General features: G+C 36.5%; 1 protein-coding gene across 2 annotated transcripts; it reads right to left on the reverse strand.

Annotated features, from left to right (window-relative positions):
- Window positions 1-81: 81 nt before the first annotated feature.
- glsl (glutaminase like) lies at window positions 82-18,857 on the reverse strand. Of its 2 annotated transcripts, none has more exons than XM_015602677.3 (21): window positions 18,612-18,857; window positions 17,850-17,950; window positions 15,457-15,524; window positions 14,584-14,677; window positions 12,988-13,123; window positions 12,812-12,878; window positions 12,610-12,722; window positions 12,357-12,486; window positions 10,421-10,488; window positions 10,022-10,185; window positions 8,144-8,202; window positions 8,004-8,048; window positions 6,107-6,165; window positions 5,960-6,026; window positions 5,385-5,435; window positions 4,820-4,996; window positions 3,576-3,707; window positions 3,390-3,482; window positions 3,228-3,289; window positions 1,648-1,788; window positions 82-1,530 (listed from the first exon to the last, which is right to left on the reverse strand). In XM_015602677.3, the coding sequence occupies exons 1-21, from the start codon at window positions 18,656-18,658 to the stop codon at window positions 1,434-1,436; spliced, it is 1,971 nt and encodes a 656-aa protein (XP_015458163.3). In that variant the 5' UTR covers window positions 18,659-18,857; the 3' UTR covers window positions 82-1,433. The 2 variants fall into 2 exon arrangements, with proteins under 2 accessions (XP_015458163.3, XP_015458162.3); XM_015602676.3 differs by having other exon boundaries at window positions 8,004-8,051.
- Between the last annotated feature and the right edge of the window lie 1,224 nt (window positions 18,858-20,081).

Here is a 20,081-nt window from a genome sequence, read left to right on the forward strand (position 1 = left end):
GAAGGAACGCTAACACTAGCTAGTGTAGATGTTTTGTTTTTATTCGGACAAAACTATGATATCAAAATGGTACAAAATTCGTGTTGTTCATAAAGAGGAATTTATTAACAATACTAAAAACGCAAAAATACACCATTTTAAGACACAAGATCCTACAGAAATTAGTAAAAAGGTAAAAAAAAAAGTTTGAAATTAAACCATTTAACCATAAAAGGCACAGTTTCAACAGCAGACTTGTATGGATTTGTATGGAAATATCCTGGGCTGAATTTCATATCCAGGGATTGGTAGAAGAAGTTTATTCATAATTGTTAGCCCTTAACACTGGCAAGTGGAGCTTATTATAGTATACATTATTTGTGTATACTTTCCCTGAACTTTGATTGGCTGGTCAGATAACAAATCCAATTTTCAATTGGCTGGTGGTGTTTTCAAAATCCTAAAAATATGATTGGTCACTAGGATTGTGCACTTTGCACTCTAGCACCGTTCATTCGGACCTGTTGGGTATTGGGATTTAAATTTCTGCTCAGTGATTGGCTACAGAGCCCTGCCTTCTGAGACTGTTTACAGTGCTGTACTGAGTTTAGCTGGAAATAGGGTAGGGAAGTTTCTTGGCTGATCTAGTCAATGATTGTGTATTGTCCACTTCAATGATTTCACATTTCTTGGCTACAAAGACTCTGGTCTTAAGGTCAGAAAAAGTAGACTAACATGTCAACCAAACTGAATAAATAACTCATCTCGCACTATGATCTTTGCTGACAAAATACTATGCTTCTGAGATTTACTTGTGAGATTCTTTGGCTGTCAAGAAGAACTGCTCTAAACTCTAAATTAATGATTTGTTACGAAGACTGATATACAATAATACAATGTCTTACTTATTTTCATAATATTGCCTAAAGTAGTCTAATTAATCTAATCTGAAAGTTATTTAGAATAGTTCAAATAATAGGTGTTCACCAATCACTTGATTAGCTTTACAAAATATTTGTAATTTAATAATAATTAAATTTTTGTTTATTTTTTTGAACACTTGTTTGACATCAGCCTGTGTCATATGCACAACCAAACAACACTGTATGACTGCACAGCCTGCTTAAGGCCTACCTTCAATATGCAGTATGTAACTGTCTGCTAGTTCCAGACCACTGAGGGAGATTAGTTAGATAAGGCAAGTTATTTCCTTTAAAATCTACTCAATAAACTGTGAAGTTCTTCTGCCTGTTAATTGAGAAAGTAGCAAGATGCCAGTGAAACACCTGGTTTCTGCTCTGAAAACTAGACTTGACACACCACAACAACCACTCTCATATAAAGCAACAGGAAGCCTAAAGTATGTGAACCACTGGTCTTTAAAGCCTCAGTGTGCAACTGCAGAAACTATGCACATGTTAAACTGTCAGCAGCAGTGCCTGACCGATGCTCTGTCATAAACTCTCCTCATAGTCTGTGTACTTCTTGAAAAGCTGAGCAGCAGGCCCTTGATTGCATCTCACAGCCTCTTGCAGTGCTGTGTTTCCCCATCTGTCAATATAAAGACATGACCAGGTCAGCATTATGAGTCAGAATGACAGACAGTTTTTGATCTAGTCACGACTTGTATGCTCTTTCCAGTGTTTGTCTTTTTTATATCATCTTCACCTGTCCTTGAGTGTGCAGTTGGCTCCGGTGTTCTCCACAAGAAACTTGATGACCTCCAGGCGCCCCTCTGAGGCGGCCACATGAAGGGCAGACCTTCCATCATAATCCACAGCATTCACATCAGCGCCAGAGAGGAAGTACCTGCCAATGTGAGACATGACACATCGCACAATTTCATGCATCCTGTTTACTAATAAGTGAGAGAGGTCATCAGCGTGGGTGTGAAGTAAGGGAGAGCATCACGTCATTATATTTGGACCATCTGTATCACTGTGCACTCTGATCACAGGATCACCACTGGGCTAAAATAAATCATAGCATGGGCCTTATGTTATAGTGCTCTCTTAACCCTGTTGTTAAGCTAAACTTATTAATATGAGTCATTCAGTGTGAAATGGTGAGCTGTAGAGAAACTGGCAAAGTAGTACGAGAATTAAGGGATCAGAATACTGGCAGCACAAATAAACAGTGGTGTGAATAAGTTTTGCCCCTTCATGATTTCTTTTTTTTCACTTTTAAGCGCTTCAGATCATCAAACAAATTTAATATTAGTCAAAGAAATTGTCCTAAAACTTTAAGATTTAGCAATATTACCTTTTCCAGACTGATGGAGCTAAATTTTCTTTCTCATTTGTTAATTTTTTAGTTAGTTTTTTTATATTGGCATGAACTTTTGAGCATCTTTTGGTCTACTTCGCTTTGTCAGACAGGTCCTATTTAAGTAATTTCTTGATTAAGAACAGTGATGGCAGTAATCAGACCAGGGCGTGGTTAGAGAAATTGAACTTAAGTGTGATAAACCACAGTTAAGTTTTTTCTTTCTTAATAATAAAAACCTTCATTTAAAAACTGTTGTCTTTGACTAATATTTAAATTAGCTTGATGAGCTGAAACATTTAAGAGTGACAAACATATATATATATCAATAAGAAATCATGAAGGGGGCAAACACTTTTTCACACCACTGTAGCCATTGAATTTATAATAAACAATTAATTTACAGCGTTTGTTTTAATTAGAAGAAACCCATTTCAAAACACATTTACTTCAGATATTGGATATACGTCCTTATACTGTTCAATATCTGATTTAGTACCTCTGTTAAGAACATTTATGACCCCTTAAGAATAGTATTTTCACAATGAACCCTTCTGATTACATGTACTCATATCCTAATCAATTATATACATTGTAATTTTTATAAAAGGAATTCCCCTGTTAAAACACCCTACTGCACTGCTTTTTCATTACATTCTAAGAAACTAGACAGACAAAACTTTAAGCCAAAGCAGGGTTTTTAGAAGACCAGTTAAAGCAACTTATTAAGGCCTAAATAACTAATGTGTGATTAGGCCTGGACAATAATTATGTTATTATATTATATAATAATTAAAACACTTGTTCTTTAAAAGTTATAATTTAATTAATAAAGTGTAATTTAACTTTTATGCTATTGTAATATAATTATATAAATGGCCTAAAATTGTTCTAAAGTTACAATAGTATTGTTTATTGCAATAATTTTTAAAACAATATAGCATCTAGAGAAAATTGGTTATTGTGACAGGTGTGATCATTACCTCCTTAAGGAGAGCAGGTCACCTTTATAAGCAGCCAAAAGGACATTCATGATTTGGTAACCCTGTGAATTTAGAGGGCAGGTGTTAGTATGCAGATACCTTACAAAATTTAACTTTCTAAAAAATGTTATATTCAGATCCGTTCAGAGCAGATCAGCTGACCTCAGACTCCACTTTCCACTGCCTGTAGGACAGCACCTGCCGGAAAGGAGTCCGAATATCAAAACTGTGCAGCTGGAAGGCCGACACCAGCTCCTGAAACCAGACAAGGCACAAGTTACCGTTGATTACATACACTGTCTCACTGTATGTAGGGCAGACCACATTAAAGTTTGTTTTAGCCCTTACCTCACAGAAATGCACACCCCTCCAGGAATTACCGTGTGCGTCCAACTCTGGTGACCAGCACATGAGGCCCAGAACTCCAGGGACTACTATCAGCACCACACCAGAGCTGCTGGATTTGGCAGGCACAGATGTCTAGAGAGCAGGAAAGGGAGAGTTATCGTGCTTTCCCAGTTAAAAAAAGGACAATTTATGCATCAATATTTTGAGATCCAAAAGTAAAACCAGAAAAAACTGGGCATGCTACTATAGGTAAGTTACTCTTCGTGTTGTGTTCCACAGCAGGGTTAATTAGTGATTATATGTTGTACTGCCATCAAGACCATGGCTATAGCTGTTCACTTGTGTTAAAATACATTATGTGTCATTAAAGTATCTACCGGTACACTACATTTAAATAGACATGAATAGCACAAAAATATTTACTTTATTCCAGGAGATGGCGCTATAGTACTACAAGACTGCTTAGTAAGTTTGAGGATATTTGATCTAATATGCTGATCTTCTCTGTGAGCTCCAGACACTATGTGAATTTATTCAGTTTCACTATTTGAAATGTTTAGAACTTCTTGCAGTGGGAATGCAAAAAGGCTTCTAAGGAGTTTACTGTCTCTAAAAACTATGGTAGGTTACAAACACATTGACTGATCTTCTTAGGAGATTTAAAAAAATGTTTTGGCTAAAACATGTATTTAAATATATTCATAGCATAGCAAAGTAGAAAAATAATGATGAGTAATGTTTTGCATTGTGGTGGTGCAATAAGCATACTGTAAAAATCAACTGAACATACGTTTAAATTACTATTTCAATCAAGCTGATTGAGTAAAACGAGTAAAAAATTGCTTCTTGGTAAAGTAATAAAAGAAACTCACCTAAGTATGATTAGGCCTGGACAATAATTATGTATTATAGTATAATAATTAAAACACATTAATTATTACATGTATTACATGTAAAAATTCAATACTATTGTAATGACATGTTTTTTTGCATTATGTTGGTGCAATAAGGATTCTGTAAAAGATCCACTGACCAGAAGTTTGAATCCCTGTATAAATAAAGCTGATTGAGTAAAACGGCTTAATAAAAGTCTGAGCAACAATATGTTTAGGTTAAGTGAGCAAGTAACGTTTGTGGAAATGTGGTTCAAAGATATATTTTTACAGTGTATATTTAAGTAAATATTGATACAAGATAATGAACATACTATGACACATCACTAAGATAGTGATGGTCTTAGTTACCTTAAAATGGAATATTCTGGAGTAATCATTCATTCCTGCCACCTGCATCATGGAGAGAGTACTCCGAACTGCAGAGGGAGAGATGACCTGGTCTCCTGACATGGGGCAGAGACCACCATTGGCTAAAGTAGCAGCCAAAGCTGCTCCAGACTCACAGGTGACTTCTGTAGACAAACACTAAAATACAGCCATGTTCTAGGTTAGAGCTGCTAACCTGCACTTTAAAATCTGCTGATAAAAACTGCTTTAAATTACATTCCTTATTAGATATCCTATATTTATAATTTATTTTCTTCAGTTAGAGGTTACAGAGTAAATACAGCCATACTGAGGATATGACTTAGTGGAATTAAATATGTGCAGATCCTTCTTTTATCATGAGAATCATCTAGTATTAGACTATGTCCATTTGTGTACACATGGATATGTATATAATGGTTGGGATGTGGCAGCATGGTGGAATAGTTGAGAGGAATTCAAAAGATAGAATACCACCTGTCTATGAAAATTCTGTACATTTTCTTATGAAAACTTCAACAATAAAACTTAATTAACAAGGGATTACCTGTAACAGCAGATCAAGTGTGGCATTTATGTCAACACCTTCTGGAAAGCACTGTAAGAAATCAAAAGGTTTGGAAAAACACGAGTTCAGTTGTTTAAAACTGCTAATCTCAGAAAACATTGTGTGGATTTCTTAAACAGCAATAATTATATGCTCAGTAGTCATCAATCAGCATGTGCTGCATCTCAGTAAAGTTACTATTATGTAGATTATAAGAACATTTGTTTGAGTACTGATCTTATTTGTGACCTTTAGACACTGTATGGATTTCCTCAGTTCCACCAGCAGGTCACCTGATTTACTTTAATGAAGGGCTGATTCTTTAGTTAAACAAATAAGAATACATTTTTTGTTTACTTGAATTTATTCTCACGTTAGTGATGCACTAACTACTTGCTGTGCACTTCTTGAAAGCATCTTAATACTAATATCATCTTAACCTCAAAGAATCATCTTTCTGCTAAGATGCTTTTGGGAATCTCAGCACAGATAAACAGCTTTGCATATCATTTTCTCACATGTCTAAGACGTCTGCTGAGTTCTGTATGTAAACAAAAACAGATGAGCCTTTTTACCTTCTTCTCTTGGAGATAAAATGAAAGGGCATGTAGACGAATGATGTCCCTCCTCAAGCCCTGAAAGCTGAAGTGATATGACCCATATCAATGAAATCAAATGGATCATTTTGTTATGTTTTACAGATAGCTATAGAGACAACGAACCTGGTGCAGTTTAAATTGGCATGCTCCTTATTACACAGCCTCCTCACAATATTCAGAACCTGAGGATGAGATTCTGGATTAGAATTAATTATTAAATCCTTGAAGCCTAGAGGTTTTTGTGTTTGATTTACCCCAAAATATTTCATGTTTGGTCTGGCCAACTTCATTTCATTTATTAATATGCATCCATTCTTGCAAAACATTCCAAAAAAGTTTGGTCTGTAAAGCATTTACACTTCTCACAACACCTAAAATATGTTTTGGCACTGACTATACCAAGTAATGAAGTCTTATGATGTGCATTAGCACTTGGTGGCCATTTTTACATTTTTTCCTTTCAGCTCAGAACTGCAGACAAGTTCAGAACCTGTATTCGCTTCTTCTTGATAAGATGTTGCCTTGAAGGCAGAATATGTTGCTCAGTGTACCTTTCTACATTAATGTTGTTTTCAAAGAGATTTGTGAACACAATCCCATACCATGACAGACCCTGGCTTTTGCACTTTTTGTTAAAAAGTATCTGGATAGTTCTATTTATCTGAGGTTCAGATCGTTGGACCAAGCTCTTTTGGTGGAATATTGACTCTTTGACCACAACACACATTTCCACTGTGATGGATTCCTCTGAGATTCTTCTGAGCACTGCAGAGCCAATGTGGCTTCTGGACATGGTTAACATAAAGATTTTGTTTTGCCCAATAAAGTTTAAAGCAGTGTTTATGAATGTATAGAACTCTGCAGTACAGTGCTTAACAAATGTTTGCCAAACTTCTTGCTGTAATGCCATCTGAGGGATCTGAGAACATGAATGTTCAGCATAGAGTAGAACCCCTGATTTTATGAAATTGTGCACAAAAGAAGGTTGCTTTTGCAAACCCTTTCAATCTTTCTTTGAAATCGTCTTTTCTCCTTAAAAAGATTTTTTAAGATACTCATTTTGTAACCAAAAAATCATTATCATTATTTAATTTTTAACTCATTACTCCCTCTACATTGTATTGATCCTTTTTTTTTCGAATGTGTTGGAGGTCTAAAATGCAGAAATGGATATATAGCTCTGGAAAAATCAGAGTCTTTGATTTCACCAAATTGAAAACCTCTGGAATTTAATGAAGGAGGAGATGGATGATCACAAGCCCTTAAACCAAGCCGAACTGCTTGAATTGTTGCACCAGGAGTTGCATTAAGTTATCCAAAAGCAGTGTATAAGACTGGTGGAGGAGAACATGCCAAGATGCATAAAATCTGTGATTAAAAACACAGGGTTATTCCACCAAATATTGATTTCTGAACTATTAAATCTTCATGAATATTAACTTGCTTTCTTTGCATCATTTGAGGTCTGAAAGCTCTGCATCTTTTTTGTTATTTCAGCCATTTCTCATTTTCTGCAAATAAATGCTCTAAATGACAATATTTTATTTGGAATTTGGGAGAAATGTTGTCTTTAGTTTATAGAATAAAACAACAATGTTCGTTTTGCTCAAACATATACCTATAAATAGCAAAATCAGAGAAACTGATTCAGAAACTGAAGTGGTCTCTAAATTTTTTTCCAGAGCTATATAATAATAACCGAAAAAGTGGACCAAATAAAATGAAATATATTGGGTTCAAACTGTCTGAAATAAAATAAAAGATAAAAGTAATTTGGAAGAAACACTGTATTTTCATGCTGTCTCAGCCTTTTCAGGTACTTGGTTGTACTTACAAACTCAAATGTTGTATTAATGAAAAGAATTTAATAAGCATTTTACATAATTCTTAAATTTCTTGTTTTTGAGAAATAGTCTAACATGTTTAGTTATTTATCAACAACAAGTGCATCTTCTAAAAAAGCCTCACTTTATAGACACAAATAAATAAAAATAATGTTATATATGAATGTGTGTCTTACCGACTCATATTTCTCCTCTTCCTCTGTAACTGGCCTGACTGTTAACTGCTAGAAGACAGTAACGATCAACAAAAGAACATCCATTTGATGTGTGTGTGTATGTGTGTTGTGGTGAAGATGTGTGTTAAAATAGGCCCCACCTGCAGCAGTGACGCACTGATGATAGCTCCTGTCTCAGTAAGTGGACTGTGAGGGACACCTGCAAACCAGAACGACCCAACCACATCAACACCATGTCGACACGTGTTTCAGGTGTTTTCCAAACATACAATAAGCTGGGCCTAAGACTTAATTACACTTAAAAAAAACCTCTAAAGACCTGACTTAAATCAGGATTAGGATTAATCTGTGTTCACACAGTGCAAGTCTGTTTTAATCCTGCACCAGAAACATTTATTACTTGGAAGTGTTTGATGTAAAACACTGTTTTTGCTGTTTAAAACAAGACGGAGTGAGGTTCAGTGTGGGCCTAAGTTGAGAGAACTCATTTACAGCGTTGATGAATACAAGTGTAACAGGAATGAAAATGAAGACCGTAGACAAAAATCAGAGACCATCGAACGGTTATTTAAAGTCCAGTCATTGTTGAAAACTGGTAATTTACTGCCTATCTTTGCTTCTCAAAACCTTGCTTAAAATGTAGTAATAAATGTATATTAATAGCGTATCCATTTATTTTATTTATTTTATCCCATTAAAACCCATGTAGATTTTTGAGAAGATGAAATAATCAAAAAGAAACAAGTAGAAAAAATAGCTTCTAGTACAAGAAAAATGGGATTCATTACATCACAGTCTTCAGACTTAAACATAAATGAATGTGTTTGTGGGGACTTAAATGGTGATAAAAAAATTACAAAAAATGTTCAGACATGAAAGACTGAACTTTGAAAATATGAACAAATCAAGTAAATAATGAAAGATGTATAAAATAGATAAGCAAAAACTGAAAATGTTATTATGATGTTTAGTTGTTTCAGCTTCTGTGTATTTTTAGTTGAATATGTTCACTATTCTTCCACAAAAAATATACTGGTGGGGCTCTGTGCGGTCCAGCGAGCTAGGCACTGCCACTTTGATCAGGAGATTGGCGGTTCGAATACTGTTCATGCAGCTTGCCAATGGCTACTGGAGCCCTGAAAGAGCACAATTGGCCTTGCTCTCTCTGGTTGGGTAGATGGCACTCTCTTCCCACATATCTCCAAAATAGTAATGTCTGCAGCACCAGGCATCTGTGAGCGGATGTATCAGAACCGAGTCGCTACGCTTTCCTACAAGTGTGCTGTGATGCTACTCGGTAATGCTGCATCAGCAGCAGTTCCAAAAGAGGTGGTGGTTGACTTCACATGTGTTGGAGGAGGCATGTGCTAGTCTTCACCCTCCTGGTGTTGGGGCATCACTAGTGATAGGGGGAGTCCTAATGAGTGGATTGGTTAATTGGCCTTGTAAATTGTACTGGAACACAAAACAGTTGGGACAGAATAAAAAAAAACAATCAAAAGAAGTAGTCTCCTACATTTACTTTGCATGTTTGCATATTTTTTATTAATAGTATTTCTGATCAACTAAATCTTTTTTTTATTAATATACGTCTATTCATACGTTTTAGGCCTGCAACATATTCCAAAAAAAAGGTTAGGACAGGGGCATTATATGGTTATTAATGATGTGAACAGGTGATAAAAATGATCATTATTGAGGTACAAAAGCAATATCCAGACATTGTTTTGAGAAGCAAAAATGTGAAGAAGATCTTTAGCTTGCAACAAATGTATGAGACAATTAAAGGAATCTGAATAAATTTCAGTGTGACGAGCAAAAATACGAGCCTAAACTGAACACCCGTGATCTCTGATCCCTCATACAGTATGCATCAAGAACTGCTATTTGCCATTAACTATTTTGGATCAGATGAATCATTCAATATCTTGCGTTCATTCTCTCTGCAAGTCAAAGTTAATGTAAGAAACACTGAAAAAAGTAAGGCACAGTACTCAATGCCTATTAATTATTCTTACCTTGTTTGCTTAGAGTAAAAGGAGACTCATATTTTGCATATTCCTCCAAACCAACATATCTGTGCACATAGTCAACTCCAAGCTGATGCACTGCAAGCCCATATATAAGAGGCCATGAGATCTCTCCCATTACACACGGCTCTGCCCAGTCTCCTAGAGACAGCCTTTAGACAAAATGACAGAAATAGAAGAAATATTCAATAAGAATGAATAGAAAGATAAGTGGCTATGACCTAGACCTTGAATGCATTGATGGTATAGTACCTGAATATGGATTGAGAACATAATGGAAAAAAGCTAAGAGTCCAGACGAGCTTATTGTGGATCATTGTAGAATTATTGGATCAGTGATGCAGCAAAACATATATTTCAAAAGAGTACCGTAGTTTGCTTAAGTACCTCTGGCCATCAACTGTACAGATTGAAACTCCCCATTTTCCACTCCCCTCACTCCGGTCTTCTCTCTCCTGTAAAGAAAAACAGAGAAGGTACATCAGTATTAATATGTATCGGGCCAACACCAGAACAAGATGCTTGATTAGACAATAATAAATGCAGGAAATGAATGCATTAAGTTATTTAAAGCAGCATTGTTACATTTTTGTAACTTGGCTGTCCATAAGCTCCCATTCATTAACATTGGTGAATATGTATTTGTCAAGAAGATGAAGTGAAAGAAGCATGAGGACTAAGGCAGTAGAGTAATACTACTGTTTTTTGGGTCACATTGAGTTATGCAGTTCTTGAAAAAAATCTTGTGCAGTTCAACTGTACAAGGTCCACAGTGTAGTAGCAGTGTTCTGGCCTGGAGTGGCAATAACACAGACGTCCTACTCTCTGCTACAGTATGTGCAGTATTAACATGATTCTGAGTCTGTTATTTTAAGGTACATAATATTGTTGTAAATGCATTCAATGGGTTTTTTGACTACCAGTTTGGAAAGCCAGGATCAGACCATAGAGTTAGCATTTCTATGGTGCCACTATAGCAGAGAGTGCTGGAAATTTATGCCGGCCCAATGATTGTGTCATTGTGCTGGCCTAACACGAAACAGCTTCTCAAGCAACGGCACTGTTGCAGACAAATGTGCAATAAAAGCATGTCTTGTAAGAGTTGCAATATTATTGTTTCTATAAAAAACAGTGTTTAATATTATCAAATGTTTGTATCTTTGGATTATATGAATTGTGATGTGGTTAACATGAGTAACCAGTGGGTGAGCATCCTTTTTCAAAAGTAACCTGTTTAAAGGAACAATCAGTAATACATGCAAGCGAGTGTGGAAAAACACTGGAAAAAGTTTTCTTCCTGCATCCAAATGCGCACCTCATGTGAATTACCAGATTGACACACAGTGGAATACATACAATTCATTGTCCAAAATGTTAGTCTCTTCTACACTGGTGGTGGTGGTAAATTAACCAGCTTATGGTTAAATTAAATTAAGGTTAGCAACCTTACTGATGATCAGTGGTTACCTGTTTAGCAGAAAAAAAGCCAGCCCCCCTGTTTCCATGAGTGCTGCACACTGTTTGTGTGCTGCTCTCTATACCTGGCAATCCTGAGTGGGAAAATGGGACTGGGGAATGGCAGTAGGCATATTCGGAGATTACATACCACACAGATTTCTGTGGCTTATCACACAGTTCAGATAAGAACGTACTGACTAAAGCAATGCAGACAAGTGCAGACAATGCTTAAACTTACCATGTTTCCTTAATATCTGATGATACATTCTGATTATGTTAAGAGTTACAACTAAAAAAAATATAATCTCTAATGATGCTTTTTTCAGGCCCACTAAAAAAAAAGATTGGAAAGTTGAAAATTAAAATCAGTTTGACATCAAAGCCCATTGTTGTACAGATGTTGAATTTCGGTTGGAAATTGCATAAAAAAAAACACTGTATTAACATCAAAAAGTAATGTTAGACAGGTGTTGTATTTTGATTACTTAACACTATGACTTAAAACCAACAACATATCAACGTCTAATAATGTAAGAATTTCCCATTTACATTGTGTAGATATTCACAATATAGTTTATTAGACCTTAGATTTTGATAACCATACCTCACAACTTAATATCTTTACTTTATGTCATAATGATGTACATGGAGCTGATGCTGGATTTTGATCAGGAAACATCAAATCTTAGAACCAACTTTTACTCAATATTTTACGCCAAATTGACTTTGGTATTAGATGTTGTCCTGGAACTGAGTTTTGATCACCCAACATCTTGACCTACATTCTACCAGACAACAACAACAACACCTGTTTATGTTGGCTGCCACTTTCTAAATTATCCTAGTGGAGTGAAGGGACACATACCTTTACAGAAGACAGCTGTTTACATTTAATAAACAACTTCTGGGTCTCCTCAGCGAACGTGGAAAAATCTGGAATGACAAATCTGCCTTGCACGGCCTTCAGGATGAAAGACACAAAGCCCGTCACACACCTGCGGAGCATCCACAGGAGAGCAAAGCCAAAGTTACGAAGATGTGCTGAGAAAGTGACACTTGCTTCATTGTGCTTACTAAGTGTGAGACTCTGAGTGCAGGTTTAAGGAGCTTATTATGACCTTTGGAAGGTGTTCCTGTCCACTGCTCCATCAGCATCCTGCAGTTTCCTCATCAGTGCATAACAGTCTTTAATCCGTGGGTCATTGCGTAACACACCGGCGCTCCACAGGGTCTACATGGAGTGAAAAATGACACCATCTGAGATTCTCTTGGCTGAAATGTTGATATCAGCTTGGCTGTGTAATATCTTTTCTTATGTACCTCAAAGAAATGATTGGTGCTGACTCTTCCTCCGGAGGCAAAGCTGTCAAACAGCACGTCAGCGGCCCTGGACAGCATGAGCATCACAGAAAATGCAGGAATGAGAAGAATGTTAGCTTAAGCAGATTATGGCCTGTGTGGCCTGGGTGTGTGTGGTAAATGAGACGCAGACTTACACTTTTCTCTTCGCCTGGCAGTGCTGGACGTCTGTCCTGCTGACGTTGGGCCAGGGCTGGGCAGTCTGGGCTCGGTCCTGCTCTGCATGAGGGACGGAGGATTTTGCACTGCCATTGCTTATGAAAGCTGGTAAGCCTGGGCAGCAAAGTGTGATATTAAACACTTAGCTGCCAGCAGAAACTTAAGGCAATGTTTCTTTGCAGAGATTAAACTAGGTTTTTCTCCTGTGTCTAGAACTTAAAACACATGGTAGTATACTATTTTATAAGGTTTTATAAGGTTTATTGCAACATGCCACCAACATATGCATTACAAAGTAGGACTGAACACACAAAAAGGTTAAAAACGTTGAGCGATTCCTGATAGCAGGTGCCAGATGTACTTACATTCAGCATGCCTCAACATTTAACAGTGTCACATGTGTATTGGTTATAAAAGGCACTAACACCTACTACATTGGACACCACAGCGTGTGGTAATGATTGTGTGACACTGCACGCATATCCCTCAGGTCAGTGCAGTGTCCGTTAACTTAAAAGTAATGGGACACCATACTAGTTCCTGTATCATGACGGTTTGTCAGTGTATTAACCGAGTTTCATAAGTATATCATAAATATAATTATGAATAATTAATTCCTAAATAATCTTCTGTTCTGTGTTTGAAACTCAGAGAATGAAACACATATCCTCTGTTGACGGTCTGTAGAAATGCTGCTCATTAAATGTACTTTCTTTTTTACACCAGTCTAAGTAAACTCTAGAGACTTTTGAGCTGTTGAAGTCTAGAAATGCTCAGACCATCTGTTAGCAACCATCATTCCACACTCAAAGTCTCTGAGATCATATTTGTTCCCCATACTTGAAGCTGCCAGCTTGTGTTTGCATGAACTTCACTGCTGTCATACAATAATTACAGGGCTAATTAGACAAGTGACTAATTATATAAGTCTATGACTTGACGCTGAGTGTTACATTATGTCTGAATCATATGTCAGCTATCCATTATTCGGATACAACAGTAATTTAACACCACGTATTTGACTGTATATGATTTCATGTAAATAGGGGAGGGCAAAATAAACCATTGGTTAAGCCCACCACCAAGGCCACTTTGCTCCATAGCCACCATTATGGGGAAAAGTGCTTAGTCTAGAACATATGGTTCTTCTTTCTTTCCACAGCAATATGACAAAAGTTACGGCACACTAAACTTTAAAAATGACATGCTAAAAATTCTGTACATTTGTTAAACTACAGGTAGTGGTCGAACTTACCCACTGGCACATTTTACCCACACTCTTTTCTATTGTACATTTGTTCAAGTCAAAACACTTGTTAAACGCAAATTGTGGGCAAAATTCAGATTTGGAGTGTGGTAGTTCTACTGTTTTTAGTATGATTTGTCGATTACTTTCATTACTTGTTAATACATGTTTGCTACATTAGCCTTGTAGCTCCAGTGCAAAACTGAGACACCAAACACATTTAACTGACTATAATAAATGTGTTTAAGCGAAACTTTGTACATTCAAATTTTGGCTGAACCTCTGCCTTAAAGCCAGAACACACGTAAACCTACAGTAGGTACTTTACCTGCTGAGCCTGGAGCTGTAAAGCTAGCAGGCCTCTGAGACGGCGTGGCATTTCTTGGCATGGGATGTGGAATGTTCCCTGATAAACTAGTCTCCTGGAGACATTAAAAAAACAACGTTACACACAAAGCACAGACCTACACAAGCAATATTGTCTCATTTTGTTATTTTTTATTTTCCGAAAAATGAGAACAGGCTAATCTCTCCCAATCCTTTCTCTGTTTTTCATAAAAGAGGACTTCCCTCCTGTGTCTGCTTAAAACAGCAGAACAAGAATTGGCTGTGTTTACGGCCTTTAGATCTGCATGATATATGACATGCACATTCTGTAGACTTTAAGGCTGCGGCCAGACAGTTCTTTGATGTCTAAGCAAGTGCAGGTGCTGCACATTGAAGGAAAAACTAATTGTTACCTTTACAAAGCAACATGATGGCTGACAAATGTGTTGAGTCCACTGACAGCGGCAAAAGCAAGCAGCGCCTGGAGGGATGGTTTTATGACAGGAGGCGTTGGCAGAGTCTTAGCTTATTACTTGTGCACAGACAAGTTTTTAGAGGTTTATTCGGGTTCATTCCAGCAATGATACTTTTTTTCTGAATTCCAACAAATGCTTACTCTTGATTATACCAAAATATTGGTACAGCTCTCGACAAGGAAGCAAATCACATATTTCCAATCTCATTTCACAGAGCAGAAACGGAAGAGATAGCCTTCAGCTTTACTTAAATAGCTGTTGTCTCTTAATGTTTGCACAGCTCAGGTTTTTAACAACATAATGGCTCAGCGCCTTCTGCTTCCTGCATTAGGTTTTATGTGGGCTCAGTGAGAGTTGTTGTTACATTGGCAGAACAAAGTACGAAACAAGACACACACCTGTGGTTCTTCACTCTTTACCAGGGCTGCATTCTTTTCCAGGAGGCCATCCGTCATCATGCCATTCTCTGACAGTAGAGAAAATAGGGCCAACAAAAGAAAAAGAAAGAAAATGAACAATTTCTATTATATTCTTTCATTTATAACCAGTGACCTAAAAAACTTTCATTAAACAACATCTGTGCATTGATTTTGTAAGTAGATGTGGGGCAAGTCTATTAGTAGACAAGGTTCACATACTGCTTCTGAAATGTTGTCTTATTCTGCAACCCCAAAACCTTGACACAATAACACAATAAAACCTGTGCGGGTGGCGGTGATTGCTTTTTCTATTTTCAATCTCAGCTGCAAATCAGAGGAATTCATTTTATTTATATTTTCATTGATTTTTCCATAACATGATTAAAAAAGGTCTAACGCCATCCAACGTCATCTTCCTATCACAGCATAGTGAAAGTGTACAGAAAATTATATAAAATGTATACCAAGTTTATGTTTTCTTTAAAAAAGAAAAAAAAGACATTAGGACTTAATATACTTAATAAAAGTCTATATTGTAATTATCGTGACAGACCTAGTCAATACTGCATTGTACTCTTCAGTCATTATTTCTAAACAATGCAAATATAAACAAATGATACCTAGACATACTTTAGACATAGCACTTAGGTTAAAGTCAGCACTGTAAGTACAGTTAAAGGGCCACAACTAAATGTATGTTTAAAGGATAGCACAAATCTATTTTCTTAATACTTTTTAAAAAACAAAAATACATAAAAAGTTAATTAAATTAAATGCCTACAATATTACATTTAGAAATTATACATTACACAAATCCGCATAAAGAAATACATCAACAAGCTTGTTGGTTGTTAAAGGTTCACTTATAGAATTTGTGTGATTGTTATTCATTCTCTAGATTTCTTTCAATACTTTCTAATTGATTGACTGATTTTGTTATTTTAACACTGATATTCACCATTTAGCCATTCAACCATTCAGACAATGAAACCTGTGAAGGGTGGATATGGAATGCAGTGGTCAGTGTAAATCAAAAGTGCTTCAAAAAGGACATTCAGTGAATAGGTTCAGGGGCATCTAAAACTCACTGGTGTGACACTTGGAGGCCCCACCTCACAAATTACAGGACTTTAAGGATCTGGTGCTAAAGTCTTGGTGCCACAGCACACCTTCAGGGTTCATGTTGAGTCCATGCTTAGTCAGAACAGTTTTGCTTTGTAATTTTCTGTTCTGCTTTTTAATTTCAATAATTTCGGTGCATGTAGTCACCACCATTTCTGAAAGACTTTTTTTTTAATAAATAAATTCAACAAACAGCTGAAGGGTAAATAGATGGGTGCATTTGAATATTTACAAAGTACCATGGGAACCCTGTGTATAGCAACCTCGACGTACCACTTTAGGCCAATGAAAGCATTCTCCTTACAGGAAGTTGGTGCTGTGCCCAGCTATATTGGTGCATTCCAGACAAAGTTATGAACACAGTGCTGCCAGCTTTTTGGGTCTGGGCTTGACCATAATGAAGGAAGCCAGCTTTAAAGGAAAGCCATGTTTCATAAAAAGAGTCGAAGTCTGACTATATTTTATCTCCTTTACAATGCAGTGGCACATTTTAATTCAGCCCTTTAACTCTGATGTCTGAAGACTTGGTTGGTCATAAAAGGACTGGGTTCTAAGCTTCTGGACCAGAGAACAAAGCAGGGACCACTCAAAAGAAACCTCAAAAAAATAATAAAAAAGAGAATCCTTTCATAATACTAATTAGTCACCCGCAGTAAGAAATTTAATATTCAAACCTCCAATAGCCTTTCTGAGTTCAGTTAAGGGCAGGAGAATATTATTTTCATTATCTTTAAAGTGAAATGTAATTTTAGTCAGTAAAGAAACTACCCAACAACTTAAAGAAACTGCAGACTTTGAGGTTAAAGCAACAGAAAAACTGCACGGAAGGCAATGAAATATTTCTTGTTCAGTCTCTCGCACTAAAAACAAACACCACATCACCTCATCTGGACTTGATTTCTCTCCTGGGAACACCCACTTTCTCCCAAAAATGCTCTCCAGACCGGTCTCTAGCCACAAGCCCGGTTAACAGAGGCTGCCTACAAGAGCATTCTGTTTTGGGCTTCCAGTTAGAGCCCTGTGTGTCTGTTTGAGCTGATCCCGGACCTGTTTTGTGGTATCACGTGTGCTCATCTAAAATAAGGAATTGGGTCAGAGAAGCTGGCCCTAGATCAGTGTGAAAGGACAGGTCCTAAGGGGAAAGTACACCCAGAGTTAAGAGGCCACTGTCCCTGAAAATCACTGAGTGTAAAGCCACACAGATCGTTTCCAAATTATATCCTTCAGCAGAGCTGTGTGTAGGCCCATACCTTTTATGTCCTCCTCCTTATTTGGTTCCAGCAGTTTGTTGCCATCCAGGCCTCCATAGCGTTTTCTCCATTTGCGACGTAGAGAGGGGGTTCTCTGAAAACTGTGGAGGTAAAAATCACAACTTCACATGAAATTCTTGTGTATTTACTGTTCTGATCAACTTTTTTATCTTTGTTTTCAATACTTTAGAAGGAAACAGGAGAAATCTCATTTAAAGAGAAAGTGAATTAGCAGGTGAAACTGAGTCACAAACTGATATTAAATGCTGCAGTAAAATAACGCTGTGGAAAAACTGCAACAGGTACTAAGGGGTATTTGTCTGTGCTGAGACAAGTCTGGTCATGACATAAGTAGCGAGCGTCTTAGGTTCTGACAGGGTTAGACATTTTAAACAGAGCTTAAAGGTGCTTCTTAAGGAAAAATACACTTTGGTGTCTTCCAAAAGTTTGAAGAGAAAAAGAAACAGTGTTGTTTAACTATTATAATAATAATAGATCAATACTAAATGAAGACATTTTGTTGGTTTATGTAAAATGTACAAAACATATGAATCTTAATTAATTTATAAAATATAAATCTGTTTATATTGACCCAAAGAAAATTCTATTTTAATGAAAGACAAATAAATTGCAAAAAAATATTTAATTTGTTTAAAAAATATTTATTTATGCTGACTACATTAAACAATATTTTTTTGTTTGTATAAAAGTATATTAATGTGCCTGAATAACCAACAAAATATAGACTGAAAACAGCCTTACCAGAGATATGGATTCTCATCTGCTTCTTGACTTGCATTGTTGTCCATTCTAAAGGTCTTATGTAATTAAAATTGCCTTGTCTTTTTTTACACTGAAACCACAAACCTGCTAAAGTTTCAGAGCTGTGAACATGTGAGAATCCCGTGCACCTTCATCACTTGCTGCAGATCTTGAGTAGGTGAGTCTGAGCTGCATACAGAGTAAGTGAAAGTGTTTTTGGGAGTATTTGAACACACTGCTTGCCTCCTGCATAGATGGAGGAGGGACATGGGCGCTTACATTTAAAGAACAACTAGGAGGGGCCTTGCTTTGTGATACAGTAATAGCAGTAGCAGTAGTGGTGGTAGAACTGGAAGCAGTTAGTATAGCAGTAGGGCATACTCAGAGGTGGAAAGTAATGAATTACATTTACTCAAGTTACTGTAATTGAGTTAATTTTATGAGTATTTTTTTATTTTAACAATAGTTTTTAAAATAGGTAATTTTATAGTACAGTAGTTTTTAAAATAGGTAATTTTACTTTTACTCAAGTACATTTTGACACAAGTAATTTACTTTGCTACATTGGAAAACTCCCCATTACTGAGTACAAAATAAAATGCTGTAACAAAAAACAATTGTCTGAATTAGAAAAAAATAAAAATTGGCACGGATGCTCGCGCATGGAATAACGAGGCAATAATGTCCTCATGCAATGCAAAATGTGCCTCGCCGGACAGAGCTGTCAGCTTTCAAAACTTAAACTTTTGCTTAATTACAATTTTTCAGTACTTTTTCCACCTCTGAGCATACTAAGCAAACTAGGTTCTTTACAGTACAGCACAAGCACAGAAAAAGTACTGTGTAAATGTGTGCAATCAAATGTGTCTGTGGTGTAAAAATAAGTGTCTAGAGGATGACCAATACAAACTGTACTGAACCAGATTAGCTTTGGTCTTTGACTTTACATCTACAAGGTAGGTGGAGTGTCTAATAGAGTGAACAGTGAGTAAACACAGTGTTTAAAAACACCAGCAACACTGCTGTGTCTGATCCACTCCCACCACCATACCAGTGTCACTAGTTCTGTGGAGTTGATGTGGAGAAGCAGGTGGACTACATTTTGTAATTATAGAACTACAAAGTGTTCTATATGATTAGAGGAAGTGATACAATGGACAATGCATGTAGAAACGATAAACAAACAAACACAAATGTACTCAAATGGTCCATTGAGTTGTCATGGTTCTATCATTGCCTTTTAAAAAAAACATTTGAATAACTTATTTAACAACAGTCTCATTTATCAATTTTTTATTAGTTTTCTGAACATTAAAGTTAATGTTCTTGGAATGTTCAATATGTGAAGTTTTCCGGATGTTCTTAGAACATTTTTTAATTTAATGTCACTGCAAGGTTAATGTGTCAATGTTTTATTTTTTAGTTCTGGGAATTTTCCTTTTAATGCTTCGATAACATTAGTATTTGTCT

Source organism: Astyanax mexicanus, chromosome 10 (assembly GCF_023375975.1).
Source record: "Astyanax mexicanus isolate ESR-SI-001 chromosome 10, AstMex3_surface, whole genome shotgun sequence".
Classification (NCBI taxonomy): domain Eukaryota; kingdom Metazoa; phylum Chordata; class Actinopteri; order Characiformes; family Acestrorhamphidae; genus Astyanax; species Astyanax mexicanus.